The 20,393-nt window shown below is 39.6% G+C and overlaps 1 protein-coding gene across 1 annotated transcript; it reads right to left on the bottom strand.

Annotated features, from left to right (window-relative positions):
- Window positions 1-339: 339 nt before the first annotated feature.
- On the bottom strand, window positions 340-5,296 carry LOC123748070 (uncharacterized). Its single transcript, XM_045730271.2, has 3 exons — window positions 3,262-5,296; window positions 1,193-1,291; window positions 340-643 (listed from the first exon to the last, which is right to left on the bottom strand). Exon 1 carries the CDS (start codon window positions 5,202-5,204, stop codon window positions 3,948-3,950), a length of 1,257 nt encoding a protein of 418 aa, XP_045586227.2. The 5' UTR covers window positions 5,205-5,296; the 3' UTR covers window positions 340-643; window positions 1,193-1,291; window positions 3,262-3,947.
- Between the last annotated feature and the right edge of the window lie 15,097 nt (window positions 5,297-20,393).

Genomic DNA, 20,393 nt, shown 5'->3' with positions numbered 1-20,393 from the left:
TAAAAAAAAAGAGATTAACTTTATGATTACAGAATATAAGATGGGATAACCATAAGCACCTGAAACAGACAGCATCCCTCCCTCATACAGCATTGGGTACATCTGCAAAAGCGCAGAAGTACCGAAGTAGCTTAAGATGTACTTTTCTTACCTAGTTTAAGAGACCTACTGATAGTTATATCATTAAAGTATAATTACATAACTAATGGAAATTAAAAAAATATAAAATAACACAAAAATACTTATATAATGCACATTACTTTATTATTAACATCAATAAGTACAGTATCCACCAAAATTGAAAATGTTAATACTAATTAATTATCAAATGGCTTAAAATCTGTTTATTTGTGGGAAAATTTAAAACCTAACAGAATGGATATTAATACAATATGATACAATTCTAATTGAAGAAATAACAGAATGCATGAAATACTTACAGATTTTTTCATGGCTTTAAATGATCTGCAAAGGTTTTGATGCTTAGCAGCTCTTCGACCCATTTCCTTATATTTCTCCTCCCGCTCTACATCACCCTTACGCTTTTCATCTATAAAGCTGTGTCCACAGTTGCAGAAATGTCGACGAACACTAATGACATTACTGCAGATGGGACAACACCGCTGGAAAGGTTTCTTCTGGCCTGTAAATAAAGATAATCTGGGCAATCATAAAAAAGAGCAAAATGTTTAAAATGTAATACAGTGGTACAAAAAACACCGTAGCAGCATAATGAAAGACCACAAAGCAGTACAGTGCTACAGAAGACTGAGCAGAGAATTGTGATTGTATTATTGAGAACCTGTACAGTACCAGATTTTATTAATTACACAAGTAAACCAAATTTAATATGTTTAAATAAGAGAAGAATAATCTGGAATTTTCAATGTAAATCAAAATTGCAATTTGTGAACTGCAAGTAATTGAATTGGGACTCAAATACTTATTTGACTAAGTTTTTTGATCTTCCAATAATAATTAATTAATATTCAACTTAACTAACATTTTGTGGTATTAATAAAGTTTGAAATAGATATGCAATTCTAACAGACAAAATTGACAAAACAAAATTAAGATTTTACACTCGATATCTAATGATAATATGAACTTACACCCAAATAAAATTAATAACATACAAAAATAAAATTTAAAGTATATATTATAAACAAATCACAATTATAATGTAACTTACTTGAATTACTGGAAGCCATTGCTGTAATGTTCTCTCAGATAGAATTGTTGACAATGTTGTAATGTTGCAATTGATAATGTTGTCTGATTTAAATTTTACCTAAAAAAAACAAAAATAAATTATTAACAGATATACAATAGCATCAGTTTAGATTAATTATAAAAAAAACAAAAATGCATATTTTTCATATATATTTTTTCATGCATATTTTTCTACCTTGCATATAAATGCAAGGTAGAATGCATATATGCACCACTAAGATGGTGGTGCATGTATTTTATAACACATTTGAACAATGAAACTTTACAGATGATACAGAAGACACAAGTAAATTGGCACTGTAGGATACATTGAAAAAACAGAAATAACAGTGATAAGTTACAGGTGCTGAAGTATGGTAGAAACGAGGAAATTAAATGAAACAAGAAACACAGGACACAATCAGACCTACTCTAAGAAGGAATAAACATGCAAGAGATCTGATAATTACGACGTCTGACGACCTCACACTTTGTGAACATAACCGAGGAAATATAGTGGCGGCCAGAAAAATAATGGGATGGTTTATGAGAATGTTAAAATTCAAAGACCCCACCCACAGTAATGCTAATACTATTCAAATAACTGGTGCTGTCCCATCTTGAGTATTGCTCGGTACTGACTCCCCCTTTCTGAACAGGAGAAATCTCTGAATTAGAGGAAATAAAGAGACCATAAACAGCAAACATATAAATGATAAAACATCTAAATAATTGAGACCGTCTCAAAGCTCTCAAAATGTACTCTCTGGACAGGAGACAAGAATGGTATCAAATAATACATATATGTAAGATACTAGAGGGCCAGGTCCCAAATTTGCACAGCATAATATAACAACATACTGGAGCTAAAGATACAGAAGGAAATTAAAATTAGGTGTCATAGGTACAATCAGAGAGCAGAGTCTTAACAGTAGGGGGTTCAAGGGCTGTTTGCTAGGCTAGGCAAGGGTAGAGTAGGCTTGGCTAGTGTTGGCTAGGTTATGCTAGGAAGAAGTAGGCTAGGGTGATTTACTCCACCAGTAATTGGCGGTCTGTCTAATTACAAGCTACCACAAGCTACACAAGCTTCACATAGCTTCCTGGCAATATGTTAGTAATGAATAAATAAGATATATTTACTCATTATAATGTTGGTACTGAATGTACAACACGAAAAAACATAATTTTAATCTGAAAAAGTATCTTTTTATAAAGAAATTAGACGAAAATAAAGAAATGGTGACACCAAATCAAGTCGACGATCCAAGCATCGGTTAGGTTAGGTTAGGTTAGGTTAGGTTAGGTTAGGTTAGGTTAGGTTAGGTTTGGTTTGGTTTGGTTAAGTTAAGTTAGGTTAGATTTGGTTAGGTTAGATTTGGTTAGGTTAGATTTGGTTAGGTTAGATTTGGTTAGGTTAGATTTGGTTAGGTTTGATTAGGTTAGGTTAGGTTAGGTCAGCCTAACATATCATATTTATTCATTACTAACGTAGTGCCAGGAAGCTTTGTGAAGCTTGTGTAGCTTGTGGTAGCTTGTGGTAATTAGACAGACCCGTAATTGGGGGGAAAGGGGGGAGGGGGGAACCTCAATATAAGCCTAATTTGTAGCTTCCTGTTCTCCGAAACAATGATTTATTTTACGTCAGGCTTTCAGCACAGCCGCATAAAAAAACCTGGTTATTTATTTATTAATATATGAGAAGGTACACTGGGTGTTAAGAGAGAAAATGGGAATAATGAAGATTTTACAATCTTGCCCGAAACGCTATGCGTACTAGTGGCTTTAGGTATTGTATGTACTACCTTTATCTATAAATCAAACAGAATGTTTGTACTGTAACTCTGCATCTATGTATATATTTTTCCTAAATAAATTATTATTATTATTGTAAAGCCACTAGCACGCATAGCGTTTCGGGCAAAGATCCCGTACCCAGAAGCTGGGTATCTTTTGTTGCCCTGTGACTACTCTTATGACATTCCCTAACTCTTATGACATTCCCTAACAGTATTGTTAAACTAATAACAATGAACAGTAGTTCAATATTACCGGAATAATCCAACTCATGTGGCCATATTTTTGTTGTGAAGCCCGGTTGTTCAGTTTGTATACAGCATACGAAGGTTAATCTAACCGAAAACCAGTCTTAAAAATGTCTTTCCATTGCTAAAAAATCCTAAGATATAATTATTTACAATAATACACTGGTTGTTTTTGTTGATTTAGAGGCGATGACATGAGTAAACTGGTTATGTTGTGTTGATTTAGGGGCAACGAACTGTGGTTATTAGACTATGTTTTGTACATAAGCAAAAAACAAGGTGTAATTCTTTTAATTATAACAATAATAACGACAAAAAGTTAATAATTAATGTACTTGTTAAGCAAAATTCGCAATATCTTAGTTTTCTTTACGAAAAAAAATAAAAGACATCTGGATTCAAGTTCAAGTATGTTTATTGAGATAAGCAATAAATACATCTCAAAGAAATAGAGTAGCTTAGGCTATTTCTACCCCCCTCTACTTCAAGTCCCTCAAGTGGCGCACAAATTCAGTGAGTAAAAATAGACATATAACAGTACAAGAATCCCATTTAACATTGCATACAGCATATAATTGTTACATTCTTGGGGCAAAATTCTTGTAGCTCCTAAGTATACTGTCTATTATACCATTATCACACATCCAAACAATTTGAAGCGGTACACTATTTATTTCCTTATTTCTATATTTTTCAATTAGGTGACACTAATACATAATGTTCTAAGGTGTGGGCGTACGGCATACTACATAATTTACATTCCTTATCTTTTTCACTGATATCAACACCGTATTGCCAGATATATTTATATCCTAATCGTAATCTCATGTAAATTGAATCCTTCCAAGTAGACTTTCCTTTACCATAAGTGAAGGACGAATTTGTATTTATTATTGAATAATTCTTAAGTGTGTTACTACTGTCCACCATTGCCATTCTCTTTATCATTTCTTCACCCTCCTGAATCACCTTGAGTCTTGTTTTTATTTGTTTCAAGGTTAACTGACATACAACATCAACAAGAGTTTTTTCAGTGGCTCTCTTCGCTATGTCATCAACTACCTCATTCAACAGTATCCCCACATGTGAAGGGATCCACATGAATCTTACTTTATACCCAGTTTTTTCTAGTCTCTTAACATTCTCTCTACACTCTATCACAATATTCTGATATACTGGGCGTCTGCTATTTAAAGACTCTAACGCTCCTCTGCTGTCAATAAAGAAGTAAGCATTTTTACCACATTTGACTACTTCCTGTAATCCTGCTAATACTCCTTGGAGTTCAGCCTGCGTTGAAGAGACATTGTCAGTTAAGCGGCGTCCAATAACAGTATCTACAGTGCCGATGTCAGTGTACTCCCTGATCAAGACTCCACATCCTGCCTTCCCATCCCTAGCTACTGACCCATCACAATATACATGTAGAGTGTTTTCCGTAGGCAGTTTTCTAATTATACAATCATATGTTGCCCTCAGCTCTCCTATTTCATACATACTTTTTTTCTTATGCAAGGGAGTAATTACTACATCTACATTACAATCCTCCCATGGTGGTGTAAATTTTCTCTTGGGCACAGCAATACACTCTGTAATAACATCATACTTTATAACATTATAACATAATTTATTCATATATACTCTCTTCTTCATCATACACTGTTCACTACTTCCCACCTTTTGAACCGAGAGGATTAATTCATTAGCTCCCCCACCTCTCATTAATCTAATGGCAGAGGCTACATTTATCTCTGAAATTCTATCCCCAATACTCTGCAGATTCAACTCCATCCTCATTATTTCAATCATAGCATTTCTTGGGCATCCTAAGATAATTCTCATTGCTTCATTTTGTACCTTCTCCAACTTGCCCATCCTACCTTTACCAAAACAAGAATTGACAGGTGCAGCATAATCAATAAGAGATCTTACAGTACTCAAGTATAACATTCGTAGCACAGGGACTCCCACTCCCTTTCCTCAGCATGCCAAAGCCTTCAGAGGTTGTAATCTCTTTCGACATTGACCCAACAATCTGTTCATCTCAGCTTCCAAACTCTCATGGGTATATCCAACATATATGCCTAAATATTTATATATATTAACTCTCTCTATATTTTTATCGTTTATTTTCAAAACAATGGGGCTCCGACTTCTACATTCAAACTAAGTTTTGTTTTCATTAACCACCAATCCCATATGGTGACACAGGTTTCCGAAATTGTCCAACACTGTTTGAACCTTTGAAATATTTTTGCCCTGAAACAAAATATCATCGGCATATATGATCGGAGTTACCCCATTTGAGTATCTCTCAGATGCTATCTTATTCATTAGTACATTAAACAGGGTGGGACTCAACACTCCTCCCTGAGGTGTGCCGAGTTCAAAAGACCTCACACCTGACATACAACCTTGATACCACACCTGAGCCTTCCTTTCGTAAAGATAATCTCCTATCCAGCGCAATAATTTCCCTTTAACACCAAGACCAGCTAATTCATATAAAATAACCTCTTTGTTGGCTTTATCAAAAGCTCCTTGTAAATCAATGAAAATTCTATAATAATCATTTTCATTTGCTAGACATTTAATAATACAATCAGAGGTACTTTTTCCTTTGAGGAACCCGAACAAATTACTAGACAGCTGATCACCTATTATATATAAAAGTCTATTTAAAATGATCCTCTCCATCATTTTACAAAAACACGAGGTTAAAGACACAGGTCTATACTCTCCATTGGCTTTAGGGATAGGGATGATCATAGCTTTTTTTCCATTTACTGGGAATACTGCCCTCTTTATAACTAATATTAAAGAGGTCTAAAAGTGGGCTTTTCGTCATAGTGGCAAGTTCATTAAGTATTTCATAAGTTACTCCATCCTCCCCAGGTGCAGTAGATTTCCCAACTTTAATCACCGTTATTAGTTCTTCTCTGGTAATACCTGTGCAAGTGACATCACCACTGTTACCTGCTATAAGTATAAAATCCTTTCTTAGATCTTTCCAAGAATCTAATGACTCTCTCGTTACAGCGGGTAATGAACTAAGTTTGGCAGCTTCCGCCCATTTATTTACGAGCCCATTTGCAATTCCTTGCGGGTCTGGATGTGCAACAAAATTGTCCTTTTTACCCCTTATTTTATTTACGTCTTGCCAGATTTCCTTCAAGTTTCTGTTACTCCCAACTTTCTCTGCAAATTCCTGCCAATACTTGCTCCTAATTTCCTTTCTCTTCTCCCCACACAGCCTAGCAACTGCCAGTAAAGCATTCTTCCCTTCCTCAGTCCTACCATTCCTATTCCAATCCCTGTGAGCTCTCCTCATTGTTAATGTCCACCCCTTAAGCATCTTGTCATGTGTATAATTTTCTTTTCTGGGGGGATGCCTTTTTATACTAGATGGTTTCCGGTTCAATGTTGCATTAAATACATCTACCTCCTTAATTAAATCTTCATAAAATGCTTCTGCCGAAACCGGCTTATAAGTATCATACCAAGACTTAATATGGCCAACAAGACCCCTTAATTCTCCCTCATTAAACTTTAACCTTTTCCTCTGAAGGCAGGCATGCTTTTTATCTAGTTTAAGCTGTATTTGTAATGCAAAATGATCACTTAGCATTTCATCCACAGTAAGACAATTCCCCTCTATGCCCTCAGCATTTATTAAACAAGCATAATCTAATCTCCCTCCCCTCAAATGAGTAGGAGAGGGCTCGCCCAGCAGTTGAACATCTTCATGTTCCTGCAAAAACTGGTACCATCTGCAACCATTCCTATTTGCTTTACCCCTTGATCCTGAAGCTGGATGTCTGGCATTAAAATCCCCTACCACAAGTGTATCTTCAGAAAAGAAGGAATCTGGCAAATATCGTAAATCAAGGGAGCTATCAGAGATGTATAGATTAATGAAATTTAACTCTCGGTCCTTTAATTGTATCCGCAAGCTAATACTTTCAATACCTCTATATCTCTGAGGGATTCCAGTTATCTCGGCAGGTATGGTACTTTTGACATAACATGAGATCCCCCTAGTTCCTCCATCAGCATATAAGTGAAAGCCTCTATAGCCATTTAGCCTCAGTATGCTACCATCCTTATCCCCAGTTTCCTGGAGTGCTACTATGTCAATATCCTCTCTAAGAGTATAATTGTGTACATCCACCGCTCTAGTTTTTAATCCATTAATGTTCCAAGATAATATTCTCAATTTACTTTCATCCATGATTAATAATAAAACTACCTTTGCCCTGTCCGTCACATTCCATGAGATACAAGAGTACCTTAGAAACTTCCTTCCAACACCGTAACATTTTTTCTTTCTCCTCACCTTCACAACTACTACTAACATCGAAGGTAATATTTTTCATATCTATTTTCTTTGTTATTTCTGTAACCCGTTTTACTTTAACCGTTCTTTCACCATTTGTCACAACAGGAGGTTGAACACCGCTAACACTACTAGAAAGTGTATTCTCCTGACTATCCTCTATCATCGTTACCTCATGCACATCATTACTTTCTTCTACGCACGTTTCACTTTCCATTTCACGTCTCGTTTTACTTTCAATTACACGTCCTGTTTCACCACCATCTTCACCCTGTCCACCTTCCATAGCCAATTTTTCCAATGCCTCAATCCTCTTATCTAGTTTTTTTAGATACTCCAAAATTTGATTACCAACCTCAGAGGTGACCATATTGTCCTGAACCTTGTCGTCACAAGGTTTCAGTTTTTCCACTGCATGATGTACTTTCCCAAAGCTCGCCTTTACTTTCTCCGTCCCTTTTTCCCACACATTGATCATAGGGGCTGCCGTTGGCTTCCAACTGTTTCCTCCATGTTCCTCATGCACAATTTTTCCTTGCTGCGAGGATACATCTATCCTGCTTGTAGGACCCGTTCTAGTCTCTTTCAGATGAGGCTTCATGGGGCATAGAGAGGAACCAGCATTGTGGCTGCCTCGACAGTTGCAACAAAATGGGATGATTTTTTCACTTCTTTCAATCTTGACTCTACACTCTCGCGAGTCGTGATTTTTCCCACAATACCGACACCTGGGGTCAAACTGGCATTTCCATGCCATATGTCCCCAACGTGAACACTTCATGCACAGTATGGGCTCCTCAACGTATTTTGCAACGTTCCTATAGCCTAGTCCTTGCACAAAAATTTTCTCTGGCGCCTCACCCTTTACCAAGGCAACAACCTGGCTTCGTTTGTCACCACGAACACTGTTCCTCTTTGCCCAGACAACATTATCATTGTTAACCCTCAAACCGCTAGGGGCCCAAATGGAATTCACACCCACAGGCGCAACAAAAAAAAAAATCCAAACAATTCTTTCGTCTTATAGAAGTGTTCATTTTTGTTCCCTGATCACGGAAAAAATAACAAAAAAATCGTAGGTGGCATATTTTAGCCGCAATAGGGCAGGGAAGTGTGGCAAAAAAGGGGCGTTGGCAGAGCCTTCGCCAGATGAGGTCTACTCCGCCCGAGCTGTCAGACGGCAGTTGCCACAAATATATTATTACCTAATTATTTCAATGTCTCTGATTGATTTTTTCTTAGTTTTTTTGCAGTAATATTATTCCATACAGTGAATTGTGGTATATTTATATTATAAAATGTGTGAACCATCGCTGTACTCAAAATTATGGTGTGCATATTAGTGATTCAATTATTATGTTCATAAAACAATAAACAAATAGTTTTGCTGTTGTTACGCTATATACACAGGTTATATATAGGTATTTGCATGTTTTGTACACCATAACGAACTACTAAGTTGGTCTTGTGAGTCAAAAAGCAACGAGGAGTGACCGCCACACACCAGCGAGCCACTCACTCCCTCAACACCACCTCACTCACCCTCATTCACCCCCCACAATACTCTTTCTGTATTTATTCACTTTACACAGACGTTATATATACGTATTTACATGTTTTGTTCACCATAACTGTACATCTAAGCTTGTATGGTGAGTAAAGGCCACAAAGACATAGCTACTCACACAGTCAGCTGATCGGCGGCCGCCCTCAAGGCCAGACGCCAGATTTGTCCTCCAACAATATTGTTTGTGGTGTTATTACGCTATATACACATATTATATATAAGTATCTACCTGTTTTATTCACTATACCTGTACAAATAAGCTGGTATGGTGCCCAAAGACCATAGTGGCCATCAGTAAACACCATGCCAAGACGTGCAGACGACGCTCTTCCCTCACCAAAATGGCGGCTCCCAACCTACTCCTCTCGCTGTTATCTAACACTATACACACGTTATATATAAGTATCTACATTTGTGTTCACCATATCGAACCACTAAGCTGGTATGGTGAGTGCAGTCAATAAATAGTGGCCACACACAGTCAGAAGATGACGCCACAACCCTCCCTCCCACAACCTTACTCCTCCCTCCATGGAGCACAGCGCTAAATATCACCACAATCCCGTTATTATCAGAATCCTGGTCAGTTTTATCACAGTCAGGGGGCTTCAGTAATACTATCACTGCTAAATAATAGCAGTATTATATATATTATGGTATTTGTAGGCGATGCTGTGGTCACAAGCTGAACAGCGGTGCTGTGAGCTCGTGCTGCGTGCGCCAGCCTTGGTGGCTTGCTCAATACTGACGCTGTAACACCCAAGAATGTTGGCCTGGATTTTTTTTCTAGGTGGCATCTGGCAACTATCGGTCGTGGCTGTACTATAGCTGCCCCTATCCCAGGCGGGGAGTTTAAATTATAGCGCTAGACACAAAATCATATATAAATGATGTGCGCGGTTTCGGTTTTGTCACTGATATCATTTATATATGATATGCGCGGTTTGAGGGTTAAACGATGATGTCATCGTGAGATATCCTCTCTCCACCACAGCCAAAGTAAGCTACATAATTTTATTTTTAATTTTCCCCATGATCAGGGAATGCATTTTAGCAATATTATAAGAAAAACAATTTGGGATTTGCTTTTTGTATGCAGCGTCGAGTTTTCATATGAAACAGGTACTATAGCTGCCCCTATCCCAGGCGGGGAGTTTAAATTATAGCGCTAGACACGAAATCATATATAAATGATGTGCGCAGTTTCGGTTTTGTCACTGATATCATTTATATATGATATGCGCGGTTTGAGGGTTAAGAAGAAGACAGTCAGGATCCAAATAAGTTGGAAACTTGAAAACTATGATCTTTGTGTGCAACATACCTTCTTCTGGAGGAACCATCACAACATTCTCAAAACCAACTGTCGTGAGGCGTTCCACGGCCTGTTCAGTCCCAACTGTTATGTAGGTCCGGTGAAGACCCTCCTTGAAAAGTGGTTCGTATTCCAAACATTGTTTAGCCAGACGTACCGTCCACTCTAGCTTTTGGTGGAAATTCAATTGGCATGTTGTAGGGAACAACAGCCTCTTCCTTCTTGTCTTGTCTTGCTTGTCTTGAGTCTTGCTGAGTAGGGTCTCATTCTTTGGTCTCTTTGCAATCTCATCGTCACTCTCACTGTCTGTTATTATTTCTCCGTTTCTTTTTGTTCACTACTAATTCAAACGGTCGATTATCATCTTGTCTGTCCTCCTCACTACCACTTAGGCATACCGCCTCAGCCATTTCTTCGACGCTGTCAATAATCGAGAACAAATGCACAATATCCTGTATCACCACGTGCAAAAACGAAGAGTGTGGGGCACTCCTCCACCTCCCACCAATCAGCGGACGCCAAGAGCGCCAACCTAGCGACCGCACACAACCGTGGTCTGGATACAACTGAAGACATCTGGAAAAAGATCTGCAGACTATGTCTTATATTTTATTCCGTTATTTACACTAAAAGAACAATTAAACGTACACTATCGCCCGTGCCTGGTGCACGAGCACCAGGCACGGGCACCGGGAGCATCCCAGACACTGCCTTAATCGACTGAGATTAAGGCAGTGTCATTTTCATTCCTTTAGAACAAGGAAATCTCATTCTTAAACTGTAACCCATTCTTAAAATGAGCTGCGCAATAATTTTTTGCTGATCTTCAATAAAGAAATTCTGGAGGGCTTGTGCAAGGATTAGGATGAAATAGCCTAGTTTTTATATCCGTTTCTGGTTACTCAAGGGTGACACTGGCGGGCAACACGAGAATAAATATTTGTATAAATTCCAATTTCGATCCGATCTACTTGGGGATAGTTTACAAATGTTCGCCATGAAATTTACGTTTTCTCTAACAGCCGAAGAGCATATTTGAGAAAACAGTATGGCATTGAATCAGCGTGGTAAAACAATTGTATTATTGACACGACGAGTATAATCGACGTAGTTTTTATATATGTTGCCGGTCGAACACATCCTTATGTGACATTTTATACTTATGTTCTTCTAGAACGTTCTATTGCGAACACATTGGTACAAAAATGAAATACGTACATCGAAAACTAATGTCAGAACAGTGACAAGAGTATACACTTTTAAATATGGCCGCTCGATCGCCGATACACTAATTTCATTTGGGGAAATTTATTTTTTCATACGCCGTTTCGCGACAATTATTTATAACTGATATAAATGTTGCAAAAGAAGTTTAGGATTAAGTAACATATTACACATTAAAAAAAAATGAATACATTAATACCTAAACAGTTTGTAAATACAGTGATAAATTGTGCCAAACATTACACAATATTATTTACTAAGAAGCGTATGACAACTCAAAACGGCATGATTTCAACAGGATTTTTTATAGTTGTCAAAAAACTCTGATTTTAATTATCAAGTATTTGTCACAATGTATTTTATATAATTATGAGGCAGTGGAACGACCAAATTGTTCTGTATTATAAATGCATAATGCTAAATTTCTATATACATAACAGTAAAATAATGACCACCTATATTTAAGGATAACTAGGAAATAGTAACTGGAAACTTTATTTGAACGAAAATTCAATACCAAATTTCTTAGATATTTTTCTTAATATACAGATCAACAGTAACGAATCTTATTCATTATGGACAAATTAACAAAAAAAAACATAATTTTCATTGAGGACCATGTATTAGAGCATACTTAGTCACTTATATATTAAAAGTATTGTGTTTTTTGAAACATTGGGGTTGTAAACAAACAGAACGGGCTACCCGAAAAGTCGTAACATAAGAAGTTGTACATGTTTGCTAATTTATTATTTGATAAATGATTATTACTAATTTACGACGACTATAAAGGTTTCCCATTAGTTAAATTACTGTAGTGTGACTAAATGCTACTACAAAACATATATAAATCCTGGGAAAGTCACAATGACCAGCGACATTAAAGCATAAAAGACTAAATAGTAACAGGAAACTGTCGGTGAACGAAAAATTCATTTCCAAATTTATTAGATGTTTTCCTAAATATAAAGGTCGATGGGCTGGAATTTTCTGGATTATGGCCTAATTAAGGCAAAAATATATGTATTTTTACTTGAAGAACATATATCAGAGCATAGTCACCTTACCTTACCTTGAGGTTACCTTGAGGTGCTTCCGGGGCTTAGCGTCCCCGCGGCCCGGTCGTCGACCAGGCCTCCTGGTTGCTGGACTGATCAACCAGGCTGTTGGACGCGGCTGCTCGCAGCCTGACATATGAGTCACAGCCTAGTTGATCAGGTATCCTTTGGAGGTGCTTATCCAGTTCTCTCTTGAACACTGTGAGGGGATTGCCAGTTATGCCCCGTATGTGTAGCGGAAGTGAGTTGAACAGTCTCGGGCCTCTGATGTTGATAGAATTCTCTCTCAGAGTACCTGATGCACCTCCGCTTTTTAACGGGGGTATTCTGCACATCCTGCCATGTCTTCTGGTCTCATGGGATGTTATTTCTGTGTGCAGGTTTGGGACCAGCCCCTCTAATATTTTCCACGTGTAAATTATTATGTATCTTTCCCGCCTGCGCTCAAGGGAGTACAGATTTAGGCTCTTTAGTCAGTCCCAATAGTTTAGGTGTTTTACTGAGTGGATTCTAGCAGTAAAGGATCTCTGCACGCTCTCCAGGTCAGCAATTTCTCCAGCTTTGAAAGGGGCTGTCATTGTGCAGCAGTACTCCACTCTAGAGAGCACAAGCGTTTTGAAAAGTGTCATCATCGGTATAGCATATCTAGTGTGAAAAGTTCTTGTTATCCAACCTGTCATTTTTCTTGCAGTTGTGACGGCTACTTTATTGTGTTCTTTAAAGGTAAGGTCTTCCGACATGAGTACACCCAGATCCTTTACATTGCCTTTACGTTCTATGTTATGATTTGCCTGAGTTTTGTACGTGGTTTCCGTTTTTATATTTTCATTTTTTCCATAGCGCATGAGCTGGAACTTATCTTCGTTAAACACCATATTATTTTCTGTAGCCCATAGAAAGACCTGATCTACATCTGACTGGAGGTTTGCCGTGTCCTCTATGTTGCCTACTCTCATGATTATCCTAGTGTCATCTGCAAAGGATGATACAGTGCTATAGGTTGTGTTCTTGTCTATGTCCGATATGAGGATGAGAAAAAGTACTGGAGCAAGCACAGTACCCTGGGGAACTGAGCTCTTCACGGTTGATGGGCTGGATTTTATTTTGTTGACTATTACACATTGGGTTCTGTTGGTCAGGAAATTGTAGATCCATCTGCCTATTTTTCCGGTAATTCCTTTTGAACGCATTTTATGTGCAATAACGCCATGGTCACATTTATCAAAAGCTTTTGCGAAATCTGTGTAAATTTCATCAGCGTTTTGTTTGTCTTCCATAGCTTCCATAGTCAGTGAGTTATAGAATAATAAGAGTGTGGTATTTCATTGTATAACAAGAGATAGTCCATGGAAGCGAAAATAGACGTTGTTTAAGACAAAATAACGTCCAAAAACAGCCGTAGAGTCAAACGGCAACTGTTGACGTTCTTTTTAAGAGGACAGGTTGTGAATACATGCCTGCGGTCGGGCTGGTCGACCTGATATAGTTTTAATCTGACCCCATATCTTGTCAAGACTTCTATGTTCATTTAGAGTTTGACACCACTCAAACCATCTTGCCTCCTTTACTTCTCTAGAAACTCGTCTTGCTTCAGATATCACCGCTCTTAGCAGAGTTCTTCCTTCTGGTGTGGGGCTTCTCTTTAGAAGTTTTCTGAAGATGTTGACTCTGTGGTTCTGTTCTTTAACTTCATTACTATAGAACCAATAGTTCTTTCGTTTTGTGTTTCCTGTGATAATGATTGGAATAGCTTTGTTTGCAGCAGCTGCAATGGCTTCCTGCAGATTGGTCTCGTGTATGTTCAAATACTCAGGTGGCGTGTGTGTTGCATAACATTTTTCAAGTTCCTCATGGTATATATTCCAATTAGCCTTTCTTAAATTCCACCTTGGTTGTGCAGGTGGTGTAGGAGGACGTTCTATGTTTCGTGTTGTGACAGTAGCATAGTGGTCACTGGTGATCACCGGGTCTACTTCCCACTTCGCCTGATGCTTGAGTGCTGTTGAGATTAATGTAAGATTAAGGGAACCTCCAAGAAAGTGAGTGGGTTCCCAAGTGTTGAGAAGTGTAATTTCGGGTACTTCTCGCAGAGCTGCAGCTAAATGGCGCCCATCTGCATTGGCTGGCCCAGTCGCACCTAACTCTTGATGATGAGCATTAAAATCCCCAGCAATAATTACATTTTCCTGCGTGGCCAAGGCCTTCACTGCCTCTGCTTCTAGTTTACGTCTAGGGGGCTTGTAGACGTTGTATATGAAGAGCTCAATATTAGCCATATTCACTGTTACTGCTAATACCTCTACTCCATCCCCACATGAAACTGGGTCTATTTTCTTGCTGGGTATGGTGTTCCTGACTAGGGTCATTAACCCTCTTTGTCTTCCCTGCTCATACGGTATAACATAGTGCTGATATCCACCTAATCTGAAGGATTTCGGGGCTGGGAAAAGAGTTTCTTCCGAAACGATTATATCTGCTTTCGTGCTGATTGCAGCCTCTTGAAGTGGGTGGTTTTTATTTCCAAGACCTTGTATGTTCCACTGCAGTATTCGTAATGGCCAGACGACGGTTTCGGTTGGTGTTGCCTGTTCTAGTAGAACTCCTCTTCGGAATCGACCTCTATATTCTCCACCTCGCAAGTCGTGTTGCTGCAAATCGGAATGCATTGTTTGCTCGTGGTCATCCCCGGCATTGTTGGAATCTGTGCATAACTGTGGTCCATCACTTCGTTGTTGGTATTGCTGCATGTCGGACTGCATTGATTGCTCGTGGCTGTTTCTTGTGTTGTTGGAGCCTGTGCATCTCTGCTGTTCAATACGTCTTTGTTGGTGTTGTTGCATATCAGATTGCATTGGCTGTTGTTGTCTGTCTCTTGTGTTGTAAGATTCTGTTGATCTTGGGTGGTCACTGCTTCTTGCAGTTGCTTTTGTAAATGTTGATGTTTTGGTGTCTTGACTACCCGACTGTTGTTGGTAGTCTGTATGTCCATGTTGCGTTGTTTGTCCTCTTGTGCTCCGTCTTGTCTCAGACTGTCTGTTTCTTGTGTAACTGTGGTCTGCTGCACGATCTTGTCCATTATCACACAAGAAATTTCTTGAGTGTTGCTGTGAGGCGTTCTGCGTCATCTGTAGGCAATTGATAATGGCCTCTGTTATGATCTTCTCGATGTTTTTTCAGCTGGACTTCGGTACAACTGTACATCTGTTGTGTTGATTCCGAAAGTAATTGTTTTTTGCTCTTTTGCATTTGCTGTATTTCTGCAGCACTTTTGTGTCTTTTCTAATTTAAAATTAATAGATTCGGGAAATTTTGCTCTGTGAGAGTGTGTGTCTGTTGTGGCTGTGCACGAGTGTTCCAGACGTTGGTGTTGGTGTATGTAGTGCTGGTCTGTGTGTTTATCCTGGCCTGACCTGTCTGCACTTTTTCTTTCCGTGCAGAGCAGGTTGTGCTCCAGGCATGATGTTTGCCTCCATAATTCGGACATTTGGCCGTTGTGGTCTGGTTTGGCTTGTGCTTGGCTATACAGTCTTTGGTTGGATGTCTCAGGCTGCACACTCCGCATCTCTCCTGTCTGGTGAAGCGTGATTGATGGTGACCGTATTTCTGACACCTGAAGCAACGCAGGGGTTCCGGGACGTATGGTCTCTGGCGGTATGTTCCCCAATTTCCAGGACTGAATGTTTCTGGCACATGTCCCCATGACGGTCACCAGAACCTGACGTGTCGCTGCCTTGTCTACTTTTGTGCGGCATCGTTCCGCATTCAGAATTTGCTTGTGTTCTAGTACTGGATCCAGAGGAAAGTCGATTGGGTGTCCCAAAAGCACGACTCGTGTGCGTCTTTTTGAAGGGTCCAGCTTTTCCAAGAATACAGGTTTCCCTTGCAGGACTCTTACTTTTTCTAAGTAATTTGCAGTCTGTTGGTCTTGTGGTGTCATTATTATTTCTCCTTTCAGGTTGACTGTAATGGAAAGTTTGAGCTCTTGTTGTTCTTTTTCCATTGCCGTTACTACTCCATATGCTGAAGAAAAGTGGTCTGTCTGCATTATCTTGAATTTTGGAAGATGTGCAGAGTCTGGCGATGTTTGGTGTGAGACTGGTGGTGTCCTCTCCTGTCTCATACTGTTGTCCTGTGGCTGGGCTGTGGAGAGAGGTACATTGTCTGACACTGGCTGGTGTGAGGCTGATGCTGTCCTCTCTAGGTCCATTATATCCGCTGTCTTACTGGTAGAAGCAAGTGGTGAAGCCTTGATAGCAGTTTTCTTCGGTGCCTGCTGCACATCGGTCTGCCGTCCCTCCTCGTCTTAAAGCTGCCTCCATTTCCTCTTTCTCTTAGCCTTCCCCATGACTCTCTCCAAGTAGTGAGGACCGAATCACTGCCCTACCTAATGCCTGAGACACTCCTAGGCCTGGAGAAATTCATTCCCCTCCAACGGAGGTCGTAGAATGATTCCCCAGGTGGAATCAGGGATAGCTAACACCTAAATGAGCTGTTTGGTCTACCTTTCCCTCTCAGGCTCAATACACCTTCTAAGGTGCAATGCTCACGAGAATGTCCACGGGATATCACCTCGCCCTTCAGGGTAGGACTCTAAGTGACCTGGTCAGTGATACGGTCCTCAAAAAAAAAAAAATGCGGTACGAGAGTTTGGGTCGGCTGCGTACTGGGTTGCGCAGAATACCAGTCAGCTGGACAGCAGGTAATCAACAACGTTGTTTCTCCGTCAATTGTAGACGAAATCGGAATTGTTTCCTTCAAAACAAGATATTGCCTGGGTCTTGGAGTACTGATGTATTCTTCCTCACAAAACCGCGATGAATTGAGTTGATGGGTGCTCAGAATCGTGAGTTTTTCCGGGAACAAATTCGTGTGCGGCCAGCTAGATATGACACTGGCAGCGAGTCTCCAATGTTGGTTTCCTTCAGGGCGTTCTGTTTGGTGTCTGAGGGAGTTTTTCATGAGTAGGTTGGCCGTTTTTTTTAATTTTTGTAGTAAATTGTCAATTGTATTTTCCGATTTTTGTCTGTAGATATAACGTTCCTATGAATAATATCTTTCAGGACCCTTTCCTCCGTTTTATGAGCTGTGGAAAAGAAGTTCCTGTAAAATAGTCTAATAGGGGGAACAGGTGTTGTGTTAGTCTCTTCAGAGGTTGCATGGCGTTTCACCTTCCTTCTTATAATGTCTTCAACGAAACCATTGGAGAAGCCGTTGTTGACTAGGACCTGCCTTACCCTACAGAGTTCTTCATCGAATTGCTTCCATCCTGAGCTGTGGCTGAGAGCACGGTCGACATAAGCATTAACGACACTCCTCTTGTACCTGTCTGGGCAGTCACTGTTGGCATTGAGGAACATTCCTATGTTTGTTTCCTTAGTGTAGACTGCAGTGTGGAAACCTCTGCTCCTTTCCATGACTGTTACATCTAGAAAGGGCAGCTTTCCATCCTTCTCCATCTTGTAAGTGAAACGCAACACAGAATTCCGCTCAAATGCCTCCTTCAGCTCCTGCAGATGTCTGACATCAGGTACCTGTGTAAAAATGTCGTCAACATACCTGCAGTATATGGCCGGTTTCAAGTTCATGTCGACTAAGACCTTTTGTTCAATGGTACCTATGTAGAAGTTCGCAAACAGGACACCTAGGGGAGAACCCATGGCGACCCCATCTACTTGCTTATACATGTGCCCATTCGGGCTCAAGAAGGGTGCCTCTTTAGAACAAGCTTGGAGTAGTTTCCTTAGAATGTTTTCTGGTATGTCAAGAGGAGTACAGGCCGGATCACGATACACTCTGTCTGCTATCATCCCAATTGTTTCATCCACAGGTACGTTGGTAAACAGTGATTCTATGTCCAATGAGGCTCTTATCCCTGTGGCCTGTGTTCCCCGCAGTAAGTCAACAAATTCCTTTGGAGACTTCAGGCTGAAGGTGCAAGGGACATAAGGAGTCAGCAAGCCTTTGAGTCGCTTCGCCAGTCTGTACGTGGGTGTGGGTATCTGGCTGATGATTGGACGAAGTGGGTTTCCAGGCTTATGTGTCCTGACATTTCCATACGCGTATCCAAGTTTGTATTCCCCAATAATCTTTGGCAGGTGGAGTCCGGATTTCTTGGCGTTCACAGTTTCGAGGTGGTAGAGGTGGTACTCACAGCTAGAGATGGTACTCCCTTCCCTATATAAAATATATATATATATATATATATATATATATATATATATATATATATATATATATATATATATATATGAAAATGAAAACTCACACCCCAGAAGTGACTCGAACCCATACTCCCAGGAGCAACGCAACTGGTAACTACAGGGCGCCTTAATCCACTTGACCATCACGGCCGTCAAAAGGAACTGATAGCCAAGGCTATTTGAGCCACTTCCCCGACAGGGTGCGAGTTTTCATTCGCATATAGTCCTGGGGACCATTCAGGCTTGTTCGCATATATATATATATATATATATATATATATATATATATATATATATATATATATATTTATATATATATATATATATATATGTATATATATATATATATATATATATATATATATATATATATATATATATATATATATATATATATATATATATATATATATATATATTTATTTATTTAATTTGGCCAGATGTCATTCCGGGTAGATGGGACTCGTTAGCCTGGGAAGGCAGCTCATCTAGGGGAAGGAAAACCCTGATTCTAAATCTGTTTGGCCTTGTGGCCATACCCCTCTTTTGGGAAAGGCTTCTGGAGTAAAACTCGAGGACCAAATCCAGAGTTGGAGCTCCTAAGGCAGTTCGTTGTTGACTTCGACCTCGTTCTGGCAGCTCCTGTGAAGGTGCTGGAACCATGTATATTGGTGTTTGCCTTCCCATTGGATAATTTCAGCAACGTGGAGAGGGGTGACCTGCTGCATGGGTAACAGCTTTTCCTCCATACTGACCTACTCAGGCTTTGCACCCTGGAGAGCAACCAGAGCGTAACTCCATGGTCTCCCGCGACTGAAGGATGCCTACTACTATATACTGGTCAATGCTTTTAATAATGCTGTGTGGTGTGTGGTTACAACTGTGAATTATTAGTGACGTAATCTACTGTGAGAGTGTTACTTTCAAGTTGCCATGGGCAGCAAAGTTGTACCGTGTATTGAAAACTTTACGACAGTGTCCTAGGTGTAATGCGTGATGAACTGTGAAGGATTCTGTGAGAATTTAAAGTCATTAACCTCACTGGGAGACATCACTGCATGATGAGGATAGTGTTGTGTTGTTGAACAGCGTTGTGAGTAACGTAATCTGTGGATGCAGTTACCTGTCTGTGTGACAGTTAGTTGAGCACCCTTGCTAATTTGTGTAATTAGCAGCAGTCACAGTGAGTTCACGCAGTGGTGAGGAATTGTCTGAAGGGCAACTAAAGTAGTGTTAACGAATTAATGAGCTGTCGGTAATTAAGCGATTAATTAACGTAAAGGGTTGACTACCTGTCATGAGTGAAGTTTTTGAGCTGTCATAATTCGTTGGACTTATTGTATCTGTTTGCGGGCTAAGGATTAAGCACTAGCAGCTGATTCAAGAGGATTAGCACCTGTCACTTGGTGAATTCACAGTGTTGATGTTGTTATTTATGC

This window comes from Procambarus clarkii, chromosome 50 (genome assembly GCF_040958095.1).
Source record: "Procambarus clarkii isolate CNS0578487 chromosome 50, FALCON_Pclarkii_2.0, whole genome shotgun sequence".
In the NCBI taxonomy this organism is placed as follows: Eukaryota; Metazoa; Arthropoda; class Malacostraca; order Decapoda; family Cambaridae; genus Procambarus; species Procambarus clarkii.
Note: the sequence above shows the minus strand (reverse complement) of the source record. Positions and strands in the feature narration are given on the sequence as shown.